The sequence below is a fragment of the Microcebus murinus genome, chromosome 20 (genome assembly GCF_040939455.1).
Source record: "Microcebus murinus isolate Inina chromosome 20, M.murinus_Inina_mat1.0, whole genome shotgun sequence".
Classification (NCBI taxonomy): Eukaryota; Metazoa; Chordata; class Mammalia; order Primates; family Cheirogaleidae; genus Microcebus; species Microcebus murinus.
This window is the reverse complement of record NC_134123.1, coordinates 11,420,493-11,448,119: the sequence shown is the minus strand read 5'-3', so window position 1 is coordinate 11,448,119 and position 27,627 is coordinate 11,420,493. Positions and strand designations below refer to the sequence as shown.

The window sequence follows — 27,627 nt, the reverse complement described above, 5'->3', positions numbered from 1 at the left end:
ACAGGCTGGTTGCCATCTTGCCCCGAAGGCAGCTGGGGGTGGCGGAATTCCCATCCCACCCTGGCACTGTCCCCGCTGCCTTGCTCAGTCTTTACAAAGCTGAGCTTTGCAGGCGAGACCGCGCACTTGCCCCCATGTCACATACGTGGGAATGGAGGGTCTGTGAGACGTGACAGGCCCCAGGACAGACCGTGAGACTCAGAGCCTGGCCTTGAAACGAGGCCTCCGGACGCCCAGGCCGGGGCTCTGCCCACAGAGGATGCAGCTTGCCACCCGCGGAGCAGAATGTCAGGGGCGGGAGGGCGACACTCTGCCCTTGGTGCTGGGAGGCCACGGAGGTAGAAAAGGCTCCTGGGGCCACGGTGGCCTCGGGGGTCCAGAGGCAGGCCTGCCACCTGCCGCCCCCTCTGGTGGGGGCCGGGGCCTTGGTGTGCAGGCAGCGGGGAGGCTGCGGCTCCAGGCCAGGGCCCGGCTATGGCGTCGCCTGGGAGGAGCTGCCGGCCTCCATCTCGGCCCGGGCCTCCGCCTCCGCGCGGCGCCTCTGCCAGCAGACCCACAGGAAGAGGAAGAAGCCTGCAAGCAGAGGGCGGCCGGTGAGAGCGCCGGGGGGCAGCTCGGGGCCTCCCCAGGGCCTGAGACTCCCCGGCCGGCCTCAGCGAGCTGGGCCTCCCCGGGCCACGAGGGACTCCCGGACTCTCTCGCCGTCGGGGCGGAGGCCCAGCGCTGGCCCGCGGGGTGGCTGCGCGCACACCGGACGGCAGCACCCCTTCCCCGGCGGGGCAGCCCCCATCAGCCCGGCTGGATCTCAGTGACCTTCCCGCCAGCCGCCACCTTTGGCAGTGACCTTCCCGCCAGCGGCCACCCCTGCCGGCGGGCCTTGCTCCCACACGCGCCTACCGTAGAGCGAGTTGAAGGTGGTGAAGAGGAACAGCTGGGGCAGCAGGAAGACGCCGAAGGAGAAGAAGGCCAAGGCCCAGGTGGTGCCCAGCAGCACGGTGAGGCCCAGCACGGTGACGGTGTCCCGGCAGGCCCGCGCGCCCCGCACCGCCACCCGCGCCCGCAGCCTGCGCAGGGCCTGCAGCGCCCAGGCCAGCACCGCCAGGTTGAACAGGGACGTGAGGCCGCCATAGCCCATGACCAGGACGCTGTGCACCAGCCGGCTCCGCACCCAGCATCTGCGGGGGAGGGGGACAGGCTTGCTGTGGCTCTGAGGCCGCGGGGGAGACTGAGTCACTCGGGCCTCTGACCGCCTCCACCTGGCCTTGTCCCCCGGCTCAGCCCCCGCCATTCTGGCCTGACCGCACGTGCATCAAGCCCCCGCCCAGCTTTCCAGCCAGGCCACCGTAAGGGGACACAGCTGCCACCGAGACCCCTTGCTGAAGCCCCGGCTTTCCAGCCGCAGCCTCCAGGCTTTCACCCGCCTGAGAACCCCCCTCTCTCCTGCCGCGCCGGCCCAGCGCCCGCTTCCACGGCCTCCTCTCAGTCCTTGGCCTGCGCCCCTTCCTGGAAACATCCCCTTGCACCCCACCCAGGGCTGTCTCCTCCTTGTCCCCATCTTTGTGCAGCGGGACACCCCTCCCCCAGGAGACTGGCCCCACCTGGACGGGGCACATGTGCGCCACCCTGAGCTCAGAGCCACACAGGCCGGCCAGGCCCGGCCCTGGTCCTTGGGCCTTCGCCTCCCCGGGACACCTTCAAGGCAGGTGCCGCCTGCCACCCAGCTGGACACGAAGTCACATGCTTCGCATGGATGAACCCGTGCAATCTCCATGACAACCCCATGAGGCAGGCTCATAATCATCCCCATCCTACAGATGGGGAAACTGAGGCTTTGGCCCGGGAACACAAGCTAGTAAGAGGCAAAGGTGGGGGCTGAAGCCCGGTTGCCTAAGCTCAGAGCCTGTGCCCCAACCGTCACAGTCACCTGCTCAGGCTCCTGTCGTGGCCTCCCGACCTGCGGTCACAGGGTCCTCGACCATTATTTTGGGGGTTTACCCAAGTTGAGTATGGCCGTGGGTCATTCCTTTTCACTGCTAGGTAGCATTCTAGCAGTGGCGGCTCTAGCACAACTCATTAATCCAGTGTCCTGCCCGTGGACACTTACGTTGTTTTCGGGGTTATTTTAAAATAGCTGTTTGTGTTTATGAACGCGTATATAAGTAGTAAGTGATTTTTTTAAATGCGGGAGAATAAAAGTCACAAGACCCAGGGTGATCGTTTCCTGAGATGGAGGGAGAGGCCAGCCCTGGGGTGGCAGTTCTCTAACGTCCCCGCATCAACGTGCCTCGTGTCCTGCGGATGCGTCGCCTAAGCTTTTGGCCCACATCACATTATCACATGACAACGGGGCATTGTCACACCCCCTCTGAGACACGGACTCGACCCTCGCAGCCAGGGGCTAACCCCGCTCCGCACCCAGTTCTGCTGGTGGGGGGGGGTCAGGGACCAGCTCCGGAGCCAGCCTGCCTGCCTGACACCAAACCCCAGCTCTGCCACCGGCCGGCTGGGCGGGTACCCAAGGCCCGCCGCAGAGTCGGCCCTTGGCGACAATGAACTTGCGTCGGCCCGGGAGGGGAGAGAATCCATGGCCAAGCGCTGGTGATGCCCACGGGGCATCTTACGCTGGTCTGTGCTTGGCTGTTAGAGATGTCGCATCGCGTGAATAATGGAAAGCTTGGTGTCCTGTGCACAGGGAGACGCAGCAGAGTCTGTCCGGCCCCGAGCCAGAGCCCGGGCGGGCCGGGTGGCCTGCGGGGCCCAGAGTCAGGTGTGGGCCGTGCAGGCTTTTCCCTTCCTGGGCTGAAGCCGAGTCTGCGGAGGCCTTGGGCATCGCCTGCCCGATCCTCGCAGCGCGGGTAGGTCCTAGAGCCAGGCCTGCTCTACAGTCAGGGCAACCGAGGCACGGACGCTTGCAAATCCCACCCAAGGGGCCCGGCCGGCGGGTGGCAGAGCCGGGGTTTGGTGTCAGGCAGGCTGGCTCGGAGTCCGTTCCCCACACTGGGCCCCACCCAGCAGGGCCGGGAACTGGAGGACGGGGTGGCTGGGTGGCCCCGTGTGGCCGGGAGGTGGGAGGCCCAGCTGGCCCGGCCTCGGATGCTGGTGAGCGGGCGCTGGCGTCTCGAGCTGGCGGCACAGAACACCAGCCGCCCCTGCAGGGGACCTTCCGGATCAGCAGAAGGGACGCGGAAGCCCTGCAAACCTCCCCGCGTCTGAACCTCAGCTCCCCCGCGCCCACGGCCAGTGGCCTGCCCGCAGGACACCGTTTCCAGCCCCAGGCGCATGTGGCCTGCTGCCACAGCCAGGGGCCCCGCCGAGGGCACTCACATGGACGTGTTCCGGAAGGCCGTGCCGTTGGCCCAGCTGCTGGAGACGGAGTAGGGCCCGTACGCCGAGCTCTGGGCAGCGAGGAGCGGCAGCACCAGGAGGGCCGGGAGCCCTGAGGGGGACAGAGGCTCAGGACACCCTGAGCGGGCTGGCTCGGTCCCTGGGGCCAGGGAGGCGGGGGAGACCGCGCCCAGCGCCCGGGGCCTGGAGGGCTCTTCCCCCAGCAGACGCAGGAGGCTCTGGGCGGGCGGCGGGCGGCGCGGGGCTGGGGAACTGGCGAGGGCTGGAAATAGGGAAGCAGGGCTAGGAGGGGCCTGCGGGCAGCGATGGTGCTGTTGGGGGCGGAGGTGACGATGGCAGTGACACAGGCAGAGGTGGCCAGGTGACACAGGCAGAGGTGACGATGGCAGTGACACAGGCAGAGGTGATGAGGTGACGGTGGTGGTGACACAGGCAGAGGTGACAATGGTGGTGATACAAGCAGAGGTGATGAGGTGACGATGGCGGTGACACAGGCAGAGGTGATGAGGTGACGATGGCGGTGACACAGGCAGAGGTGACAATGGTGGTGATACAGGCAGAGGTGACAATGGTGGTGATACAGGCAGAGGTGACAATGGCAGTGACACAGGCAGAGGTGACAAGGTGACAATGGTGGTGACACAGGCAGAGGTGACGAGGTGACGATGGCGGTGATGCAGGCAGAGGTGGCAATGGTGGTGATACAGGCAGAGGTGATGAGGTGATGATGGTGGTGACACAGGCAGAGGTGACGAGGTGACGATGGCAGTGATGCAGGCAGAGGTAACAATGGCAGTGACACAGACAGAGGTGATGAGGTGACGATGGTGGTGACACAGGCAGAGGTGATGATGGTGGTGACACAGGCAGAGGTGATGATGGTGGTGACACAGGCAGAGGTGACGGTGGTGACACAGGCAGAGGTGACGAGGTGACGATGGCGGTGATGCAGGCAGAGGTAACAATGGCAGTGACACAGACAGAGGTGATGAGGTGACGATGGTGGTGACACAGGCAAAGGTGATGACAGCAGTGACAAAGGCAGAGGTGATGAGGTGACAATGGTGGTGACACAGGCAGAGGTGACGAGGTGACGATGGCGGTGACACAGGCAGAGGTGGCGATCAGAAGGGCGGTGGGGGTGCTGACAGGGCTGGCAGCTGGTGGTCATGTAGGGTCCCGGGGAGGAGGTGGAGGAGGGAGGGGACGGAGGGGACAGTGCCGCCCGGCGGGAGGGAGGGGACGGGAGGGGACAGTGCCGCCGGGCGGGAGGGAGAGGACTGGAGCGGACAGTGCCGCCCGGCGGGAGGGAGGGGACGGGAGGGGACAGTGCCACCCGGCGGGAGGGAGGGGACGGGAGGGGACAGTGCCGCCTGGCGGGAGGGAGAGGACGGGAGGGGACAGTGCCGCCGGGCGGGAGGGAGAGGACGGGAGCGGACAGTGCCGCCGGGCGGGAGGGAGAGGACGGGAGGGGACGGTGCCGCCGGGCGGGAAGGAGGGGACGGAGGGGACAGTGCCGCCCGGCGGGAGGGAGAGGACGGGAGGGGACAGTGCCGCCTGGCGGGAAGGAGGGGACGGAGGGGACAGTGCCGCCCGGCGGGAGGGAGAGGACGGGAGGGGACAGTGCCGCCTGGCGGGAAGGAGGGGACGGAGGGGACAGTGCCGCCCGGCGGGAGGGAGAGGACGGGAGGGGACAGTGCCGCCTGGCGGGAAGGAGGGGACGGAGGGGACAGTGCCGCCCGGCGGGAGGGAGAGGACGGGAGGGGACAGTGCCGCCTGGCGGGAAGGAGGGGACGGAGGGGACAGTGCCGCCCGGCGGGAGGGAGAGGACGGCGCCACTCACCCCAGCCCAGCGCGCAGAGCCTGAGCACGTATCTGCGGACGTGGACGTTGTAGACGCGGCCGAGGAGAAGGTAGAGGGTGAAGCCCTCGATGGCGGTCCAGGTGAGGCAGCTGAGCAGGGCGTAGTGCAGGGCGGCGGCCAGCAGCACGCACGCGGGGCCGGGCGCGCGGGGCGGGGCGGGCACGGGGCTCAGCAGGAAGGCGACGTTCAGGAGCAGCACGGAGGCGTGCAGGTTCATGTGGACGCCCGCTGCCGCGTCCTTCTGCTTCCTGCGGAGCAAGCAGGGCCTGGGGCGTCACGGATGGCTCCGTGGCCTGGGACATCACGGATGTCTCCGTGGCCTGGGGCATCAGGGATGTCTCCGTGGCCTGGGACATCAGGGATGTCTCCGTGGCCTGGGGCATCACGGATGGCTCCGTGGCCTGGGGCATCACGGATGGCTCCGTGGCCTGGGACATCAGGGATGGCTCCGTGGCCTGGGACATCAGGGATGTCTCCGTGGACTGGGGCATCACGGATGTCTCCGTGGCCTGGGGCATCAGGGATGTCTCCGTGGACTGGGGCATCAGGGATGTCTCCGTGGACTGGGGCGTCACGGATGTCTCCGTGGACTGGGGCGTCACGGATGTCTCCGTGGCCTGGGGCGTCAGGGATGTCTCCGTGGCCTGGGGCGTCAGGGATGTCTCCGTGGCCTGGGGCGTCACGGATGTCTCCGTGGCCTGGGGCGTCACGGATGTCTCCGTGGCCTGGGGCGTCAGGGATGTCTCCGTGGCCTGGGACATCACCCAGGCAGCACTCACAGATCCACAATGATGGGGAAACTGAGGCTGAGGGGGCGGGGATCCCGCAGCAGCCACCCTTCACGGCTGTTCCGCCCCCAGCCCCCGCCCCTGACGAAGGCCACCCTGCTGGGTCTGGGGGCCCGCGGGGAGAAGCGGGGCGCCCGCCGCAGCGCCGCAGCTACCTGGCGCGGAAGTGCAGCAGGCCAGTGAGCAGCGAGGCCGCGATGGAGACGCTGCAGCCCACGAGGGACACGTAGGTGAGGGGCAACAGCAGCGCCGCGGGGACCGGGGCCCGGGAGAGCTGCTGCGGAGGAAGCACAGGGACGCCCCCCCAGCCTGAGTCCCTGCGACCGCCGCCCGCACCCCAGTCCCTCCCCCACAAGCCCAGCGGGTCCTGACCTGAGCGAGGCCAAGGCAGACAAGGCGACTGGCCACCCCCTTCCCGCATGATGGCCTCCCCTCCCCCACTCTCCATGCGCCCCTCGGGGGAGGGCCACCACTGCGTGCAGACAGGTGCACCAGGCCTGGCCTATCAGAGCCCTCCCTTCTCCTGCCTACAGTTATTGATGCAGGCTGAACGCGCGGTTGGCAGAATTGGGCAAGAGAAGCTCTCCTTCCACTGGCCTAAAAGCTAGTAGGGCATGAGCCTGGAACGGCTGGCAGCCATATTCTTGTCCCACAAGGAGACCCCGTCTGAGGGCTAAGCTAGCACAGAGCAAGCACAGTTGAGGGACAGGCATAGAGGCTATCTTAGTGATATCGAGCTCCTGGATCAAGCCATGCCTGAAACCCAACCCAGCCTTTTCAGAAACATGAGGCCATAAGGTTTTTTTTCTCTTTTTGTTTTTCTTTGGGGGTTGGGGCTGCTCAAGCTCATCTGAGTTGGACTTTGCGGCCCTTGCCTCAGCTTTTGCCTTGCTCCTCTTCTACAGACACGGGGCGGTCCGCAGGCCCGCACCCCCCTGCCCAGGCTGGGCGCGCGCATACCATGAGAACCGCGAAGTAGGTGAGGTGGTTGCAGTGGCAGAGCACCTGGGAAGGTGAGGGCTGCTCCGTACGACAGCCCTCGGAGCTCCAGGCCCCCCAGTGGCGCTCGCTGGCTCCCTCCTTCCAGAAGACGCAGGTCACCGTGTAGCCTTCCTGGGGGGAGACGCCGGGGTCAGTCCAAGGGGTGCAGAGGCAGGGCTGCAAATCGGGCTCTGGGCGTCCTGGGTGTCCAAGGCGACTCAACTGCACAGCTGCCAACACTTGGCCAGGCACTGGCTGGGCGTTGGCATCAGGCAGTCCTAGATTCCAGCCCCACCTCCAGCACGGACCCTCAGAGTGACCTGCCAAGCAAGTTGCCAAGCTGCTTTGAGCCTCAGTTTATTCATCTGCAAAATGGGATCGTTTATACCCAAGTCACAGGATGGCGGGACAAGTAAAGGCAACGTGGACTCCTGAGAGCTCAGCTCTGGCCTTTTACACAGCGGGTGCTCTATAACCAGCGGTCCCAGCCCTCCTCCCTGTGGGGACAACGGTGCCCAAGCCCGTTCCCAGTGGGGGAGAGAGAAACTCACCCACAGACGACCCCGATGCCAAGCCATGTGGGCGGGGAGGTGGGGACGGCACAGGCGGTGCCACAGAAAACCACGGAGGAAGGGGCAGGGGTGCCCCAAGGATTGAAGGGGAGACGGGGGGGAGGGGGGGGGACACCGAGGCCCGAGACGGCGTGTTGACTTCAAAGGACGGGCTGCGAGGGCACTCCGGGTGGGGGGACAGCAGTGGCGAGAGCCCAGAGTGGGGACAGGAGAGGATGACGGTGAAGTTCGGGGTCCCGGCGAGGCTGACGGGAAGGCAGCCAGAGAGCAGAGGCTCTGGGCTTTGCAGGAATGCCAGGGACAGGGGACACGCGACCCCCAAAGGCCCCTCTCTTGCTCTGGCATCAGTATCTGCGCCTCCCCTTGGAACACACTGCTCCGCCCCCGTCCCTGGGCCATGTGACCAGGCCTGGCCAGTGCGCACATGCCATCCGCCTGGGCACAGTGACTGTGCAGGGGTGGACGCGTGGCCCTCTGAACCTTTGGAACCCCGGGACCCTGAGTGACAGTGGTAGGGAGCAGCCTGCTTGGAATACGGGACGGAAGTCAGGCACTGCAGCACCCATCCTGCTGCAGAATGGAAAGCCACGGCGGGCGACCATTGCTGAAAGAGGGACAGAGACTGAGCCATGATGGCAGCGCATCCGCTCCTGGATCCAGCCATGCCTGAAGCTGGCCCACTCCCGGACCTTTCATGTGCGCTAATAAATTCCCTTCGTGCTTCAGCTGGCTTGAGCTGGTCTTCGACCACTTGCAACTGAAAAGAGTCCCGACTCACTCACGCAGTGAGTCAAAGCGTTTCTCTCTTATTTCTATGGCAGGAATTTTCAAAGGGTGATAAATTTAAAACAGTTTGTTTCCAGGCCGGTTCCGCAGGTTTGCCTTTGGTCAAACCAGAGTTCAGCAGGAGAGCCGCAGAGGGGCCGGGGCTGGGGGAACGGGGACGCCCCAACAGTACCAGGCGGGGGGAATGGGGACACCCCAACAGTACCAGGCGGGGGAACAGGGACGCCCCAACAGTACCAGGTGGGGGAACAGGGACGCCCCAACAGTACCAGGCGGGGGAACGGGGACACCCCAACAGTACCAGGCGGGGGGAACGGGGACACCCCAACAGTACCAGGCGGGGGGAATGGGGACGCCCCAACAGTACCAGGCGGGGGAACGGGGATGCCCCAACAGTACCAGGCGGGGGGAACGGGGACGCCCCAACAGTACCAGGCGGGGGGAATGGGGACACCCCAACAGTACCAGGCGGGGGAACAGGGACGCCCCAACAGTACCAGGCGGGGGGAATGGGGACACCCCAACAGTACCAGGCGGGGGAACAGGGACGCCCCAACAGTACCAGGTGGGGGAACAGGGACGCCCCAACAGTACCAGGCGGGGGAACGGGGACACCCCAACAGTACCAGGCGGGGGGAACGGGGACACCCCAACAGTACCAGGCGGGGGGAATGGGGACGCCCCAACAGTACCAGGCGGGGGAACGGGGATGCCCCAACAGTACCAGGCGGGGGGAACGGGGACGCCCCAACAGTACCAGGCGGGGGGAATGGGGACACCCCAACAGTACCAGGCGGGGGAACGGGGACGCCCCAACAGTACCAGGCGGGGGGAACGGGGACACCCCAACAGTACCAGGCGGGGGGAATGGGGACACCCCAACAGTACCAGGTGGGGGAACAGGGACGCCCCAACAGTACCAGGCGGGGGGAACGGGGACGCCCCAACAGTACCAGGCGGGGGGAATGGGGACGCCCCAACAGTACCAGGCGGGGGGAACGGGGACGCCCCAACAGTACCAGGCGGGGGAACGGGGATGCCCCAACAGTACCAGGCGGGGGGAACGGGGACGCCCCAACAGTACCAGGCGGGGGAACGGGGACGCCCCAACAGTACCAGGCGGGGGGAACGGGGACGCCCCAACAGTACCAGGCGGGGGGAACGGGGACGCCCCAACAGTACCAGGCGGGGGAACGGGGACGCCCCAACAGTACCAGGCGGGGGGAATGGGGACGCCCCAACAGTACCAGGTGGGGGAACAGGACGCCCCAACAGTACCAGGCTTCGGTTGTGCCAGAAGCTGATGTTGACCGGGTCCGCCAGGTCACTCACGCGTCCGTGGCTCAGCCGGGCCCCCAGGACGTAGTCATTGAGCAGAGACGAGTTCTCGTCGTCCTGGAAGGGCGGCAGGAGAAGGGCTGAGAGGAGGGGACACGGGGAGACCCTGCATGAGGTGCGAGCCCCTCCTTGCAGGGCGAGGATGGGCAGCGTGACTTCCATGCGGGCAGCGTGGCGGGCCACCCTGCCTCTGCTCACCGGCCCGATTCCGTCCCCCAGGGGCTTAGTGCGTCCCAGCCTCGCGCCCTCACCCCCACCATCCTCACTCACTGTCAGAGCCATGGTTGAAAGGCGCCGCCTCCAGCAGCCCCCCAGGACTGCCCACTGGGAACGGCCCGCCCCGCCCTGACTCTGTGTGTCTGTCTCTACCGCTGTGATCGGCCTTGCGCTAACCCTAAATCTCTGAGGTCCCTGTCCAGGCATCGAGAGAGAGGGTTCTCTGAGGGCAGGGACTTTGTGCCTGCTCGGCTGTCTCCCGCTAGGGACGAGCACACGGTAGGTTTGTTAGATGGCGTTTGCAGGCTGCAATTGTACCTTCCTACCATGCTGCCGAGGCTGGTAGGGAAACTGAGGCCAGAGAGGCACGATGGTGGCTCGGACTGTGCAGTGGGCTGGTCCCCACACAGAGGCCAGGCGGTGGCACGGACGGTGCCTGCAGTGCCCCAAGAAGGGGCCGGCGCCCACCCTCCTGGCCCCACCGCGCTGACCTTGAAAAAGGTGTCTGTGAAGAAGTAGACGCAGACGAGCCGCAGCTCCCTGGGGCGGGTCCTGCAGGCGTCCCGGGTCAGCTCGGCGGGGAACTGCATGGCGTGGTGGCCCCCGGCCTGCCAGGGCCGCGGACGGGCTGGGGCTGGTGTCCAAGGCCGCAGACCCCGCCCAGCGCCTTCTGCCCCCTGCCCAGAAACCTTCCCGCCCTCACCCTGGGCAGGTGGAGCCTCCCAGCCTCGAGCCTCCAGCCTCCTCCCAGGCTGGCCTCCTCCCCCGCTCCCCACGTGCCAGGCCTTCCCTGCGTGCCGCTCCTGTCCTGAATGTGGGGTGTCTACCCCACCCGACCAGCCCCTCCCCAGGAGGGAGCCATCTCAGCGCCCAGCACCTGCCCGGGGCCCTAGAAGGAGCCGGACTCCCTGGTCTCGCCCGCCGCCTCCCCCAGGAAGCTGCTCCGGCCAAAGCAGGAGGGAGACTCTGTCCCCGCGGGCTGCACAGCCCCTGGCGTTCTGCCGGTCACGCAGGCAACTCACAGCCCAGCTTGGGGGTACGGGGAGGGGGCCCCAGAGCCTGAGGAAAGGCCAGACCTGGTGGGATGGAGGCAGCTGGCCCCCACCCCCACCCCACCCCCGCCCCACCCCCAGCCGCCCGGCCTGGGCCTCTGACCTGGGGAAGCGGCTTCAGAGCGGCGGCGCTGCCCAGCGAGAGCCCCGCGAAGTCGCAGCCCAGCTGGAAGGCCAGGGACTGGATGGAGCGCGTCCGCAAGGTCAGGTTGGGGCCGCCCAGGCTGGCGTTCAGCAGCATCTGCTCCAGGACGTGGACCTGCCTGCGGGCCAGAGGAAAGATGGCCAGGTAGCCAGCGCAGAGCCAGGGGAGGGGGCTCTGGACAGCCCGGGAGGGCGGGGCCCCCATCCCACACCCCGCCACTCCCAGCTCCGGACCTTTGCACACGCACTGTGCCTGGCCCTCTTACCTCCCCATCCCACCCCCTCCATCCCCTTCTTCCAATTAACCGTTGTTCAGGTCCCAGTCTGTTGTCACCTCCTCCGGGAAGCTTTCCATGACTGCTCCTCCCAACTGAGTGAAGCGTATCTGTGCTTCCCAGTTGCGGTTCTTAGCCCTGACCAGGGTCGCAGACCCTGGAGAGCCCAGCCAGACTCTCAGAGCCCTTCCCAGGAAAATGCACAGAGACCCACGATCCTGCACCTGGCTTCACGGCATCCGTGACCAGGGGCCCCCACCCTAGACGGCACGCTCCATGAGCGCAGTGACCGGTGCATCCTGCATCTCGAGCGCCCCGTGCCGGGGATGCAGTAGGGACTCGATAAACACGTGCCGAAAAATGAACGGTTGGGAGTCTACACTGGACCAGCCTGGACCACTGGCTCAGGGCGCAGGCTCGGGTGGGAGGCACAGCTGGCCCCGAGCAGGAGGGGACGTCGCCGACTCACTGAGCGAGAGAGGGCATGGCGCTGCGGCCCCTGGGCGGCTCCTCCATCTTCTCCATCCAGCGGAGAAGCATCTGGGACGACTCTGTGAGAGCAAGAGTCACACCCCCCTCAGCTGTGCCCGCCCGGGCCCCTGCGACTGCGAGTTCACCAGCCGTTCCAGTGTCCCCTTCCCATCTCCCTTGCCTGGAAGCCTCCGCCTTGCGGATGCCCCCGCCCCCGGGGCAGCAGAGCCCTCTTACCTGCCGTCACGCCCTGAAAAGTCAGCAGGCACAGGCAGAGGCAAAGGGCGCCCCAGCGACCCATGCCCTGGGCCCGGGTCTCCTCCGAGGACTGGCTGCTGCCTGCAAAAGGCACGGGCCGTCACCCTGGCGGTAAAAGAGCCACCTCCAACTTCTAGGCATCGGCATGTCCCAAGGGTAGGACATGCGGCCTTGTTTGATCCCCACCACTCCTGCCTTTCACAGAGGAGGAAACTGAGGCTCCAAGGGCAAAGGGTCTTGCTTTGCTGGAAGCTGCCTGAAGCCAGGTCTCGGTGACTCCAGAACCCTCCACCGTGGGGTAACGGGGCCATCAGCAGCTCTGCCTGAGACGCTCCCCCTCCCAGAAAGCGGTCCCTGTGGGGGCTCCCCCAGGGCCCTGGCCTTACCCAGGGGACGCTGCCTGGGGGCAAGCAACATGTGACCCCATCCAGCCCTGTCATTAACTCTCCATGTGGTTCTAGGTAAAAGTTTGTTTCTCTCCGCCCTCATTTTTCTTGGTTTCAAAGTGAACTAATAAACTTCTACCTAAATGCAGCAAATGTATGTCTGCCCCCCAGAAGCCACACTACAATGAGAAGGGATGGATAAAATAGGCTCAGAGCCACACAGACAGTGCAATGGGAAAGGAGACCGGAGATGGGAGGGAGACCGCAGCAAAACTTCGGAAGCTACGAAGCAGGTGGCCCCCTGGTAATAAATTTACCAGGCCATGAAAAGTTGAACCCAAGTGCCCACAGTGGGGACAGGTGTGGAGTCAAGGGGGAGGAGGGTGGGGACAAGGAGAAGGCTCATAGGCTTGGAAGCACCCGAGACCTGGAGGCATCAGGACCCTCTGAAGAGCGGATGAAGGATGAGGCCAAGAAACACAGGATTGTTGGCGGTGAGTGTTTAAAATGTCCAACTCGGTCCCCAGATCTCCCCTGTCACCAGGGTGTTCAGGAGCCTCCTCACCACCCTGCCATCCCCAACCCTGCTGCAACACAAAGTTCACTCCCTGCAGAAGGTGCACCACAGACAAGTGGGGTGGGGGGGGATTAAGCGATATCCCCTCCCCACTTCCTCCTCTACTCAGCTTCCAGCAGGCTGCAGCAGCCAGAGTTATGCTGCAAGACAGGAGAAAATTCTTCTCTGAAGAACTGAGACCATTCCAAGAAAAGTATTCCTATAGCTAGTGACATTCTGATGTTCCTCAACATAATGGCCAAGACCTAACTCACAGTCAAGCTTCACCAAACCCCACCAAGCAATTAAGTTTTCAGTGCTCTTCTCTTAAAGATGAATGGTCAGCCAAGGATTACAGGGTATTGTAAAACATGCACCCCTTTCTCAGAAAACTACTGCAGGATGTGCTCCAACAAAATGAGGCAGTAAATTGTGAAAGAAGACACAGAGTACAGGAAACCCCACCAGGGGAGAGGTGAAGCCACTCCCCAGAAAATGTGTGAAGGAAAGGCTAAAGTTAATGGTTAAACAGCAAGACTAGGCACTTCCCATACAGAGGGAGCAGAAGAGAAAGCTCTGGAACGAAGCTCTTGATGACAAAAAGAAAGAGGAGGAAAAGGAGAATATATACACTGACAGGTTTGAGCACTTGGAAAAATTATTTTCAAAGATGTCTTATAAAAAGCTTGCAAATAAAAAAGAAGCAAGCTAATTTCAAGATAATCAAGTTGTATAAGAAAGAAAATGTCATCTTCCTACACTACCTGATTTAATATGGAATAAAATTTATGTAGTCATAACAGAAACATTAAACAAGAGATTTATTTTTGAAATTGTGTAAAAACCATATTCAAATGATTTTGACTTCCACTTAGAATGTCGAAAGCCACAAGGGAACATCAGTCCCTTCATGACAATGGAAAAAGCCAAATAATGTACAAAATCAATTTTTTGAAGCCATGGGAGAGCTGAAGTCACAAGGTAACCAAGTAAACTTGTTTCTAATGGCAATTGGAACACACTGCCTTTGATAGATGAAACATATGATATGTTTCACCTTTGACCCAGCATGGAGGAGTAAGTAGTTGCCACAAAAATAGATAAGAAGATCCTAGCACTCTGGGAGGCAGAGGCGGGTGGATCATTTGAGCTCAGGAATTTGAGACCAGGCCAGGATCATGCCTCTCATACTAGCACTCTGGGAGGCTGAGGCAGGCCCATGGCTCAAGGTCAGGAGTTCGAAACCAGCCTGAGCAAGAGCGAGACCCCGTCTCTACTATAAATAGAAAGAAATTAATTGGCCAACTAAAAATATATAGAAAATATTAGCCGGGCATGGTGGTGCATGCCTGTGATCCTAGCTACTTGGGAGGCTGAGGCAGAAGGATCGCTTGAGCCCAGGAGTTTGAGGTTGCTGTGAGTGAGGCTGATGCCACGGCACTCTAGCCCGGGCAACAGAGTGAGACTCTGTCTAAAAAAAAAAAAATAGATAAGAAGAAAACAACTGATATCTTAATGAATTCTTAATGGCTGAACATGAGCTAGAGTGGCAGTTCAGAATCCCTGGGAGCTCATACCCACCAGACAGATTCTTTCCACAGTGCTCCATGGGGTGCTCATGAGAATGACTGGGGCAGGGCAGGATGGGAGAGAGTCCCATGGTGAAACAGGCATGCCAGACCTGCCATTGTTTCAGGGTGCAGCAGGAGTACCTGGAGAAGCCTGTCTGAGCTCTGGGTGCCCCATAAGGACAAGGTGGTAATTGGCTCCTGCTGAAAGATTGATACCTGCCTCCTGGCCTCACTTTGATGTGACACCTCCATCCCTCCATCTCTCCATCCCTCCATCCCTCCATCCCTGACCTGCTACCAGGCAAAGGTCTATTGCCTCTGGCGGAGGAACAGAAAACCGTCCCAGCCCAGCCTTGCACTAATATTAAGCAAAAGCCAACTGACACTGGCAACGAACAGGAAATCCACAAATGCCCAGGATCCCACATTGATATACGGTGGAGGGCAGTGGCTGCTGCTGCTGGGAGAAGAACAGAAACCTCACTCCCACTCAGACCCCCCCATCAATAAGGCAGAGCTTGGCTCCCACGGGGTGGGGGTGGGGCGAAGGACAAGATGTCTGCCTGCACTCTTGCCCCTGCACTGAATGGGAGGTAGAGACCATCAGAAACTGGAAGAGAAACAGGAGCACGAAGAAATCCCCACTCCTGCGGCTCTTGCTCAGGACTTCTTCAGATGAGCAAGGAGTTAGAGAACTCACTGCCACCAGACCTGCACTGAAAGAAATGGCAAAGGAAGTTCTTAGGGCAGAAGAAAAGTTATGCCAAATGGAAATTTGGATTTACACAAAGAAATGAAGAGTATTGGCATTTGTAAAAAATGTGTCAAATATAAAAATTAATTTCCTTAGTTTTAATTAATATCTATCTAATGTAAAAACAGTAACAATGTTTTGTGGGGATCATGATATATGTGGAAGTAAAAATGTAACACAAAAATAACACAAAGGGCAGGAGGGAGGAAATGGACATATTTAGTTGTAAAGTTCTTACACTCTATTTTAAGTGTTGTAGTATCATTTGAAGGTCAATTGTGGAAAGTTAAATATGTATATTGTAAAACCATTCCTGGCTATTTGTAAGGTCGAGGCAGGAGGATCGCGTGAGTCCAGGAATTCAAGGTTATAATGAGCTGTAATCTCATTCTAGTAGAGAGAAAAAAGTGGGATAGGAAAAACAAACAAATAAAACTTTTTTAAAAGGGGAGGGCAAGGAAAGAGGAAAAAAAAATGTGGGACTAATAGAAATCTAAGAGCAAGACAGTACTAACATATCCAAATATATCAATAATTATAGTAAATATAAATGGACTAAACTGACCACAGAGAATTAAATGAGATATCAAAAGCATAAAGATGCCTAGAAAATCCCCCAAAGATTTGGTAATTAAACAATACACTATTAAGTAACCCATGAGTCAAAGACAAAATCACAAGGGAAATTATAAAATATTTTCAACTGAATAAAAATGAAAATACAACACAATAACATTTGTGGGATGCAGCTAAAGCAATGCTTAGAGGAAAATTCATAGCATGAAATGCTTATATTGGGAAAGATAAATGATTTCAAGTCAATAATCTCAGCTTCCCCACATTAACAAATATAAAAAGAAGAGAAAATTAAGCCCAAAATAAACAGAATGAAGAAAATAATAAAGAGAAGAGTATAAATCAATGAAATAGAAAAGGAGTAGAAGAAAATCAATGAAACCAAAATCTGGTTTACTTGAAAACCTTAATGATATTGATAAATCTCTAGCCAGAATGATCAAGGAAAAAAAGAAGGTACAATTACCAATATCAGCAATAAAAGAAGGGATATCACTATAGAATCTACAGACATTAAAAAGATAAGGGGGCCGGGCGTGGTGGCTCACGCCTGTAGTCCTAGCACTCTGGGAGGCCAAGACGGGCGGATAGCTCGAGGTCAGGAGTTCGAAACCAGCCTGAGCAAGAGCAAGACCCTGTCTCTACTATAAATAGAAAGAAATTAATTGGCCACCTAATATATATATATAGAAAAAATGAGCTGGGCATGGTGGCACATGCCTGTAGTCCCAGCTACTCAGGAGGCTGAGGCAGGAGGATCGCTTGAGCCCAGGAGTTTGAGGTTGCTGTGAGCTAGGCTGACACCACAGCACTCACTCTAGCCTGGGCAACAAAGCGAGACTCTGTCTCAAAAAAAAAAAAAAAAAAAAAATGATAAGGGAATAATATTAACAGTTTATGCCAACAAATTATCCCATTTCATCTAAATTGTATAATTTCATGAAAGACACAAACTGCCAAAGCTTACTCAAGAAAAAAATGGATAATAGAAATAGCCCTTAATGTATTAAAGGAATTAAGTTTAAAGTTTAAAAACCTTTCTGCAAAAAAAATAGGCCCAGATGGCTTCCCTGGTTAATTCTTCCAAACATTTAATAAGTGATAATTCGCTTGAGCCCAGGAGTTTGAGGTTGCTGTGAGCTAGACTGATGCCACTGTATTCTAGCCAGGGTGACAGAGCAAGACTCTGTCTTTAAAAAAAAAAAAGATTTATGTTACATCTATTCTGCCTGTGCTCTATAAGTGGAAAAAGAAAACCTGGGTGACCTCAATCTATTAATATTTACAGCATAGTTTACTGAGTATTTTAAGCCTATTGTTGAGATGAGACTACCTCCTCAGAAAACAAGATTCCTTTCAAAGTATTACTGATCATTGACAATGTCCCTGGTCACCCAGGAGCTCTGATGGATATGCACAAGGAGATTAATGTTGTTCTCATGCCTTAATACAACGGCCATTCTGCAGCCCATGAATCAACGAGGCATTTTGACTTTCAATTCTTATTATTTAAGAAATACATTTCGGCCGGACGTAGTGGTTCACACCTGTAATCCTAGCACTCTAGGAGGCCAAGGCGGGCAGATTGCTTGAGGTCAGGAGTTCGAAACCAGCCTAAGCAAGAGCCAGACCCCGTCTCTACTATAAATAGAAAGAAACTAATTGGCCAACTAATATATATAGAAAAAATTAGCCGGGCATGGTGGCGCATGCCTGTAGTCCCAGCTACTCGGGAGGCTGAAGCAGGAGGATTGCTTGAGCCCAGGAGTCTGAGGTTGCTGTGAGCTAGGCTGACGCCATGGCACTCATTCTAGCCTGGGCAACAAAGCGAGACTCTGTCTCAAAAAAAACACAAAGAAGTGGAGCCTGAAGCAGTCTCATGATACAACTCGAATGCACGAGCAGTTGCTTCTTACGGATGAGCAAAGAAAGCGGTTTCTTGAGATGAAATCTACTCCTGATTATGAAAATGACAACAAACGATTTCGAATATTACATAAATTTAGCTGATAAAGCAGCGACAGAGTTGGAGAGGGCTGACTTCAATTTTGCAAGACGTTCTACTGTGCATAAAATGCCATCGCATAGCATCGCGTGCTACAGAGAAATTTGTCATGGAAAGAAGAGTCGATCAATGTGGCAAACTTCACTGTCATCCTATTTTAAACATTGCCACAGGCACCCCAACTTTCAGCAACCCCCACCAATATCCGTTGGTGGTGGAGACAAGACCCTACACTAGCAAAAAGATTGTGACTTGCTCAAGACCCAGGTGACCGTTAGCATTTTTAGCAATAAAGTATTTTTTAATTAAGGTATGTACATTTTTTAGACATAGTGCTTTTGCATAGTGTAAACATAACTTTTAGCTGCACTGGGAATCCAAAAAAATTGTGTGACTCAGTTTATCGTGACATTTGCCTTGTCGTGGTGATGTGGAATGGAACCCACGATATCTCTGAGGTGCGCCTGTAAAACACCTTGAAAAAACCAAAGAGAATGTTTCTGACTTTGGGTTAAGCAAAGCTTTCTTATAAACAATACCAAAAGCACAATTCGTAAAAGAAAAAAACTTGCTAAATTGGATTTTCATCAAAATTTAAAACTTCTGCTCTTTGTAGGTCACAGTTGGGACAATGAGAAGACAGGCCACAGACTGGGAGGAAATATTTGCAAACATATATCTGATTTTTAACAAAACTTGCATCTGGACTATATAAAGAACCCTTACAACTAATAAAAGGACAAACAATTCAATAAAAATGGTAAGAGATTTGTTTTTTTGTTTGTTTTTTTTTTTTTGAGACAGAGTCTCGCTTTGTTGCCCAGGCTAGAGTGAGTGCCGTGGCATCAGCCTAGCTCACAGCAACCTCAAACTCCTGGGCTCAAGCAATCCTCCTGCCTCAGCCTCCCGAGTAGCTGGGACTACAGGCATGCACCACCATGCCCAGCTAATTTTTTCTATATGGATTAGTTGGCCAATTAATTTCTTTCTATTTATAGTAGAGATGGGGTCTTGCTCTTGTTCAGGCTGGTTTCGAACTCCTGACCTCGAGCAATCCACCCACCTCGGCCTCCCAGAGTGCTAGGACTACAGGCGTGAGCCACCACGCCCGGCCTGGTAAGATATTTGAACAATCACCACACCAAAGGAGATATATAGACGGCAAATAGCAAAATCATTAGTCATTAAGGAAATGCAAATAAAAACCACAATGAGATAATCACTACACATCATCTAGAATGACTAAAATTGAAATGACTGCCAATACCAAGAGTTGTTGAGAATACAGAATAACTGGAACTCTCATATATTTCTGGAAGGAGTGCAGAATGCCACTTTGATCACGGTCTGGTGGTTTCTTATAAAGATGCACTTAGCACACAACCAGCAGCTCCACCTGTAGGTATCTACCCAAGAAAAATGAAAACATCTATCCACACAAAGATTTCCCTATGCAAATGTTCATAGGAACTTTATTCACATTAGCCCCCAACTGGAAATAATATTACTACCCATCAATGGTGAAAGTAAACTTTGGCATAGCCCTACAATGGAATACTATTCAGCAATAAAAAGAAATGAACTGCTGAAATAGACAATGCATGATTGAATCCCAAAATCATTATGCCAAACGAAAGAGGCCAGACACAAAAGAACTATATCCAGTACTTTCCAATTCCACTTATATAATCATCTAGAAAAGTCATGACTACAGGCTCAGAGGACAGATCAGTTGTTGCCAGGGGTTGGGGGAAAGATATCGGCTACAAAAGGGCACAGGTAGCTTTTCGGGGCGACAGAAAGGTTCTGTGTGTTGACTGTGATATACATGTATGTACAGGCCTGTACACATTTGCCAAAACTCATCAACTGCTCTCCAAAAGGGTGAGTTTTATTGTATGTATACCTCTAGAAACCAGACTTTAGAAAATCAAACTAAAAAACATATTGAGAAGATGGAGAGGAGGAAACAGAAAGAGGAGGGGAAGGCTAGAGAGTTCATCTTCCTTCTCTTTTGAGAAAGAAAGTCACAAAAAAACTCACAGGGCTTCAAAAAGGGAGAACCACAAAATTCGAAACACCTGTTTGATGGTATTGGCAGAGGGGGGAGTAGTTAAGAGCGTGAGCTTTAACTTTTCCACCATGGGGTTTGCAAAGTTCGGAAATATTCTGTCACCCAGGGAGAGTCTGCAGAGACAGGCATGTTCCCCTCTCTCCAGCCCAGAGTCAGGAGTCTAATCTCCAAGGGGGTCCTTTGGAGACGCTCTTGAACTTTATGTTCTGAATATCCTTTGACCCAGGAAGCTCAGTTTTATGAAGTTATCCTATGGAAATAATAGGGCAAACCAAGAATATACACGTACAAAAATATTTATAATACAGTTGTTAATAAAGAAAAATTGAGGCCAGGCTTGGTGGCTCATACCTATAATCCTAGCACTCTGGGAGGCCGAGGCGGGCAGATTGCTCGAGGTCGGGAGTTTGAAACCAGCCTGAGCGAGAGCGAGACCCTGTCTCTACTAAAAATAGAAAGAAATTAATTGACCAACTAAAAATATATATACAAAAAATTAGCCGAGGCCGGGCGCAGTGGCTCACGCCTATAATCCTAGCACTCTGGGAGGCCGAGGTGGGCGGACTGCTCAAGGTCGGGAGTTCGAAACCAGCCTGAGCAAGAGCAAGACCCTGTCTCTACTATAAACAGAAAGAAATTAATTGGTCAACTAATATATATAGAAAAAAAAATTAGCCGAGCATAGTGGCACATGCTTGTAGTCCCAGCTACTCGGGAGACTGAGGCAGGAGGTTCGCTTGAGCCCAGGAGTTTGAGGTTGCTGTGAGCTAGGCTGATGCCACAGCACTCACTCTAGCCTGGGCAACAGAGTGAGACTCTGTCTCAAAAAAAAAAAAAAAAAAGAAAAAGAAAAATTGAAAAAGAACAGATACCTGAAAGACAAAAAAAAAAAAAAAAAAAAGAAACATTGAAATCTACATAAATGTCTACCAACAGAGGAACAGTCACATAAATTACAGTTCAATGCCACGCTGGAAAACAGTTTGGCAATTTCTTACAAAACTAAACAGGTACCTACCATATGACCCAATACTCACACTCGTGGACCTTTATCCCAGAGAAATAAAACCTCACTGTCGCACAAAAACCCGTACACAAACATTCACAGCAGCTTTATTCATAATGGCCTATAACTGGGAACGACCTCATCGCCCCTTCAGTGGGTGAATGGCGAAACTGTGATACATCCATACTATGAAAGTAACTCAGCAATACAAAAATAAATTTCCTAAAAAACAATGATACACACAACTTGGGTGGATCTTAAGGGAATTATACTGAGGGAGTGGGGGAAAGCCAATCTCAAAATGTTGCATGCTGTATGATTCAATTTCTATAACGTTCTTGAAATGACAAAAATCATAGAGGTGGAGAACAGATTAGTGGTTGCAAAGGTCTAGGGAGTGTGGCGTGTGTCCTTAAAGGGCTAGTACAGGGCTCCTTGCGGTGATGGAACAGGAATCTGCACATATGATAAAATTACACAGAAAAAACAGTTTGACCATTTCTTACAGAGTTAAAACACACTCGCCGTACAACCAGCACACATAAATGAGTGCCTATAAAACAGGGCAACTCTGAACAAGGTCTGTGAACTGCACCCAAGCTAATTTCCTGGTTTTGATATCACACTGCAGGTGTACAAGATGCTATTATTGGAGAATATAGAGTGAAGGGGACAGGGAATGTTTCTCAACTATTTTCTGCAACCTCCTGTAAAGATTTTCCAAATTCAAAGTTCAAAAATGCGGTACAGTGGATTGCCATTTCACTATTAAAAATTATGTGTATGTAGCCATGCAAAAGAGAAACGCAGCATGTCATTGAGTAGAAAGAGCTGGTTGAAACTAACACACATAATGTAATCCCATTGATGGAAAATTATGTTTGTATGTGTATTTGAGCACATCAGCGTATCTAGAAGAAAGGTCACCAAAATGTTAATAATTTTTTTTGAGGGGAGAATTTTTCTTTGCTTCTTTCTTTATATTTCCTACATTGTTTACATTTTCTACAACAAACGTGTATTACCTTCACAAAAGAAAAACAAATTTTTCTAATGCCTAGGATTTTTTTTAAATGCTCCCAATGACTATTTATCAAGATGGAAAAAAAAAATGGTAACATTTGCATATGAAAGACAAAAAAAAGCATGTTGGAAAACAATGTGTAATCCCATCCTCGCAAAAAAATCATGTTTTGTTTATGCAAAATCTGGAAGACGTACTTGTGGGTATAGGCAGTTAGTTGTATGTTATCACTATACATTTCTCAACTTTTATTTATTCCTTGGATAGTTCAGAAATTCGCATCTTTCAAATGTAAGCAATAAATAAATACAAAAGGGTACAGACTGTGCCATTCAACCACTCAGTTCCCAATCAGACATGCCCAGGAAACCAACACTTTGTGCTAAGAAGGTTCCAGAGTTTCTGCATGCAAATATAAGCAAATAAGCTTTCCCCCAGTTTATGCAAAAAGTAGCACTCTCTATATACTGTTCTACGCTTTGCTTTTTCACTTGAAAATACATCTTGGAGAGCTTCCACTTTTTCAACTGCATATTCTAATGTTGTAGGGATAACCAGTCCCCTGGTAATAGCCATTTGTGTTGTCATTTGTTCTCACAAACAACACAGCTGTCCTGACATTATTTCTCACGTGTGAACGTTCATCATTTGCCCATTTTTATATTAGGTTAGACTTTTCCTTGTCAATTTCTAGAAACTTTTTACATAATAGGGAAATCAGCTCTTTGTCTATTACAGGAGTTGCAAATAATTTCCCTAGTTTGTCATTTGCCTTTTAACATCACATATGGCCTTTTTCTTTCTTTCTTTTTTTTTTTTTTTTTTTTTGGCAATGTAGATGTATCTTTTTAAACAATTTTATGTAATAAAATGTATCAGTATTTTATCTTTTGGCTTCTGGATTTTTGCATCCTCGATAGAAAAGCCTTCCTTACACCAATGTTAGGAAAAAATTCTCCTATGTTTCTTCTAGTACTTTTTTAAAAAAATTTACTACTCATGACATGTAACCTTCTCGTACTTTTATGATCTCATTTTTCACATTGAAATCTCCAGTCCACGAGCACTGACCCTGGAGCACAGTGTGAGATACAGATCCAATTGTATTTTTTTCCCCACGTGTTCACTCATTATTCTGAACACCATTTCTTAATATATATACATATGTTTATTTTAATAAAGAAACAGAGACTCTGGAGTGACAGAGTGCCGGATTCATATTTATCTGGCTATTTGGTTATTTATTTGGCTGTGTTACTTTGGGTGATTCACTTACCCTCTCAGAACCTCAGAGAAAAAACTGGGGGAAAGGTTTAAGAAGACAAAGGGAGCTGCCTAACGAAACAATTTGAAATATTCCCCATGGTGGAGGACCTGATAGTGTAGACAGGACCTCCGGCTACTCCTTCACTGTACTGACGGGGAAACTGAGGCCCAGACAGACAGCTGGATTTAATTTCCGGGGTCTGGACCCTAAGGCCGGGTTCTCGGGCCCTTAGCCACATGCTGCTGGCAGGCAGACACCAAGCAAAGAAGAGCTCGACCCCCATCCCCTCAAAACTGGGGAAATCGAGGCCAAAGCAGAAGTGACGCGCCCCCCCCCAGCACCTCAGATAGAAACTGTGGTTTCACCCTCTTTCCCAGCAGCAAACCACGATCTTCACTTCTCCTTGCATCCTGCCGGCCCCCACCCTTCGGAGAAGTCACCATGCTCCATCACCCCACACCCTCGGCGAGTCGCTCCCCACCCTGAAATTCACAATGGGGGGCCCCGGGGAAACAGAAGTCCCTTACCTGACTACCAAGATGGTTCCAGTTGACCGTGGGGAAACTGAGGACCACACAAGAGGAGTTTGCTTGGGGGTCTACAGCAGGTCAGTGATCAGGCTGGGGCTCAAACCCAGGGCTCCAGACTCCAAGTCCAGTGCTCACCCCCTGTACAATGCAGCCTCCCAAACAAAGACGGCTGGGTAGCTGAGTGGCTGTGTGGCAAGGAAGACGCTATTTAGGCCAACAGAGAGAGGAAGAGACACTTGGAGCACAGGACAGAGCCTTCGGATGGTGGGAATTTGATAGCCAGGTCCAGTATTTGGTGCCTGGACTGTATGACATTGGGCAAAGAACTTGACCTCTCCGTGCCTGAGGTTTTCTCATCTGTAAAATGAGGCCAAGGAGACTTATTGCCCAGGGAAAGACTCAAACAGCCATTTCCACGACCCACACTCCTGGGCATCAGGCCCCAACCCAGGTCCGGGGCTCTGACCAATGTCTTCCGCCAGGAATACATCTGGGCAGAGGCTTGGGAACCCTAGCCTTCCTGCCTGGAGCTGATCGTGTCCCCAAAGCCCCCTCTCCCTGGCAGCACCAGGGCCTGCTGAGCCAGCCATGCTTCTGCACACGGCCCCGCCTGCCCCCACCAGCCAGCCGCCCCTGCCAGCCACAGCCTGGAGCCCCCAACCCCTGGATCCCCCTGGCCTGGGGGAGGAATGAATCTGTGACCCCTGCAAATGAGCCCTAAGAGATGCTAGCATTAGCCCCATCTCACAGGTGGAGAATGGGAGGCCACGCCAAAGTCCAACAGGGAGTCTGTGACCAAGCCAGAACCAGGGCCATTTCCCTGAGACACGCTGTCCCCAGGCTCCAGTCCAGGTCACTCTCAGTACAAATGCACCTGCTCCACTTTGCCAACCACGAACCCTGTGCCAGGCCCCATACTGAGTATCTGACCGTCACCCAAACTGCAGATTACTGGACTAGGCCCATTTTACAGATGAGGAAACTGAGGTCCAAAAAAAGAAAGGTCCAGTAACTTGCTCCAGGCCACACAGTGGAGCTAAGATTTGGACCCAGTGCCTAACCACTCCTTCGTTTAAATTGCCTCTTCTTCCAAAAACACAGATTGCTACATCCCCCCAGATCTGGGGTTGCCACCCAGAAAGGGAGTGAGGGTAGGTTCCCAGCTTGCTGCTCCCGGGCTGTCCCCAGGCCTGTGCCTGTTTGAGCAGGGGCATGCCCAGTGCCCCCTGGGGGGGCTGTGGATAAGAACGAGAGCTGAGGGGCAGCGGGAGGGAGGAGAGGCTGGGGTGGGGGGCTGACCTGCAAACGGGCCACTGCCGTCTTGCTGCTGTCTCAGCCGAAGTCCTGCTGCTTCTGCGGGAAGAAGGGGAAGTCGGGAGGCAGCGGGTCGCAGACGGCCTCTCCCTTCACCCCTCACCCACACGCCACTTCACTTCTCTCTGCTCCCTTCACCCCGAGCCCACACACCGCACTCTCACTTCGCTTTGTTCACCGCAGCCTCTTTGTTTCCTGAGCTGAAGGCCATGCCTTGATCTCACCCCCCCCCAGGGCCTGCAGCCCTTCCGGGGGCAGCTGCACCTCTGCGGAGGTGCTCGAGGACTGGGCACCGTGGCACCGTGTAGGGTTCAAGACCCACCTCAGCTCTGCACCCGTGGGCAAGATATGCACCTCTCTGGGCCTCAGTTTCCCCATCTGTAAAAAAGGGAGAATAGTCCCCACGTGACCTGACAATCAATGGAATTGAGGAGGGCAAGGACCTTAGGCAAGGGCTGGGCCCGACTTCCTGAGTTCAAGTCCCAAGCCACTTGATGGCTGGGTGACTTGGGGCAAGTAACTTGCCCTCTCTGAACCTATTTCCCCTTTGTAAAATGGAGCTAGTGACAGTACCACCTCCTGGAGCACTTATAAAAGGTAAGGCCGGCGAAGTCACTGGAAGTCTGTCTCTATAAAGCTGTCATGTTTTACAGATGAGGAGCCTGACGGCCACAGAGGACCAGGGCCTCGCCCCAAGCTACCCAGGGGCAGGGCCCCCTGGGGAGGGGCCTCCCTGGCGGGCGAGTCCAGAAAACATGGCCAGAACAGTGCGGCTGGAAAGTGGCCCCTTCTCCTTGAGCCAGGGGTCTGGGTCAGGCTGTCCTGTGCCGGCCACACACACCCTGACAGACCCCTAAGGGAAAGGGGGAGGGTGACTGTGTAAATGGGGACTCAAGAATGTGCGCTGCCACCCCCGGGGATAACATGGGACGCAGTAAAAGGGAGAAGCCAGACAGGCTCTAACACGGCTCCTGCCTCTCTGTCCTCGCCACAGGTGGCCTCTGCAGGAAGCGGGGACAACTGCTCCTTGGAGGGCAGCCGGCCCCCACCCCAACTGCATGCGAGGGCTTTGCAGACACTCCTCTGCCGGCCCCATGCACTTGCGCTTCTTTGCACTTGTGTTTTCTTTGGCCATGACCCAGGCCTTGACCTCCAGCCCCTTCCTTTCTGAGGTCTCCTAGCCACCTCTAATCCTGCATGGCCAGCTACCTCCTTCCACACGCTGTATTTGAGCCCAAGTGGCTGGTCTCAGGACACAGGAGACCCTGCCCACTCACAGCCCCTCTAGTTCCCAGCCGGGGTCTGTGCCAGCCTCACGGTGCCCTGCCTCAGTTGGGGACGCCAGTTATCCAGCTCTGCACCCCAGAGCCTGGAACCCACTGCCAAGACCCTCCCCTGCTCAAAGCCAGCAGTGGCTCCCTAGTGCCTGCAGGGTCTAACCCCATGCAATCCAGACCCCAGGCAGGGAGGAGGATGGACACCAGCCGGGGTGGGGTGTCTTCCCTCGTGGGGGCTGCTCACCCTGGTGAGCTACAAGAGGACTGTACATGGGATCCCAACAGGACTTTAGATAAACTGAGTCACACCATGACGAAGTCACTTTTCGAGTCTTTCTCAACCTTGGCTCTGTCCAGCGGAAGCTTCGGTTTAGGGCTAAACTGTTTTAGCCCCTGCCTAACACTGACTTATGTCGTCCCCCCCACCTTTTTTCCATCATTAGTCTTTTATTAGATATCAAAAAGAAGATAATTTTCTAATTTCTTTATTGCTATGAAATATATATAGTAAATTTACCGTTTTAATCATTTTTAAGTGTACAGTTCAGTGGCATTAGGTACATTCACGTCATTGTGCTAGTATCACCAGCGTCCATCTCCAAAACCTTTTCCATCTTCCCAAAGTGAAACTCCGTACTGATTAAACAAAACTCCCCCTTCCCGCCTCCCCCAGCCCCTGGCAGCCACTGCTCTTCCGTCTGGTTCTATCAATTTGCTAAGTAATAAGGGGTATGGGCTGGTGGCAAAAAAGTGGTGGCAGTGGTACAGAAGAGAGAACTGCTCAAGTGTGGGAAATACTGACACAACCTCAGTTAAAACCCCGCTGTCCTGGGGTTTGGGGGAGAGAGGCCCTGCCAGGGCCACTGGGGAGCCTGACGCCAGATCAGCATGGCACTCAGAGGTGCCTGGAGGTGTAGTTTTAGGACAGAGGTGACGGTGGTATAATTGAGAGTCAGATCTGGGCTCTGAGACCTCCCAGCATGACCCTGGGCCAGTCACTTGATTTCTGACCTTCACTTTCCTCACTTTGGTGGTAAAAACATTCAGCCCAGGGAGGGTGTGGTGGCACATGCCTATAATCCCAGCACTCTGGGAGGCTGAGATGGGAGGATCGTAGGCGCCCAGGAGTTGAAGGCCGCAGTGAGCTATGATCGGACCACTGCACTCCAGCCTGGGCAACAGAGTAAGACCCTGTCT

General features: G+C 54.9%; 2 protein-coding genes across 2 annotated transcripts in view; one reads left to right on the top strand and one right to left on the bottom strand.

Moving 5' to 3' along the window:
* CIAPIN1 (cytokine induced apoptosis inhibitor 1) overlaps positions 1 to 27,627 on the top strand; it is a 328,736-nt gene that overhangs the window by 204,159 nt on the left and 96,950 nt on the right. The window lies entirely within an intron of this gene.
* On the bottom strand, positions 398 to 25,293 carry ADGRG5 (adhesion G protein-coupled receptor G5). The gene is made up of 13 exons (XM_075995671.1): positions 25,139 to 25,293; positions 23,837 to 24,024; positions 12,070 to 12,171; positions 11,831 to 11,912; positions 11,046 to 11,205; positions 10,382 to 10,498; positions 9,615 to 9,731; positions 6,958 to 7,110; positions 6,153 to 6,274; positions 5,189 to 5,457; positions 3,325 to 3,436; positions 898 to 1,175; positions 398 to 573 (listed from the first exon to the last, which is right to left on the bottom strand). The coding sequence occupies exons 3-13, from the start codon at positions 12,131 to 12,133 to the stop codon at positions 473 to 475; spliced, it is 1,575 nt and encodes a 524-aa protein (XP_075851786.1). The 5' UTR covers positions 12,134 to 12,171; positions 23,837 to 24,024; positions 25,139 to 25,293; the 3' UTR covers positions 398 to 472.

Bases quoted from the DNA above. Each gene is read 5' to 3' on its own strand.
- ADGRG5 (XM_075995671.1), bottom strand. From the start codon at position 12,133: ATGGGTCGCTGGGGCGCCCTTTGCCTCTGCCTGTGCCTGCTGACTTTT. The intron at 10,499-11,045 runs GTCAGAGGCCCA...CGGCCCTGGCAG, and splicing joins CTCTGAAGCCGCTTCCCCAG to GCCGGGGGCCACCACGCCAT. The intron at 9,732-10,381 runs GTCAGCGCGGTG...CCGCCCTTCCAG, and splicing joins TCACAGACACCTTTTTCAAG to GACGACGAGAACTCGTCTCT.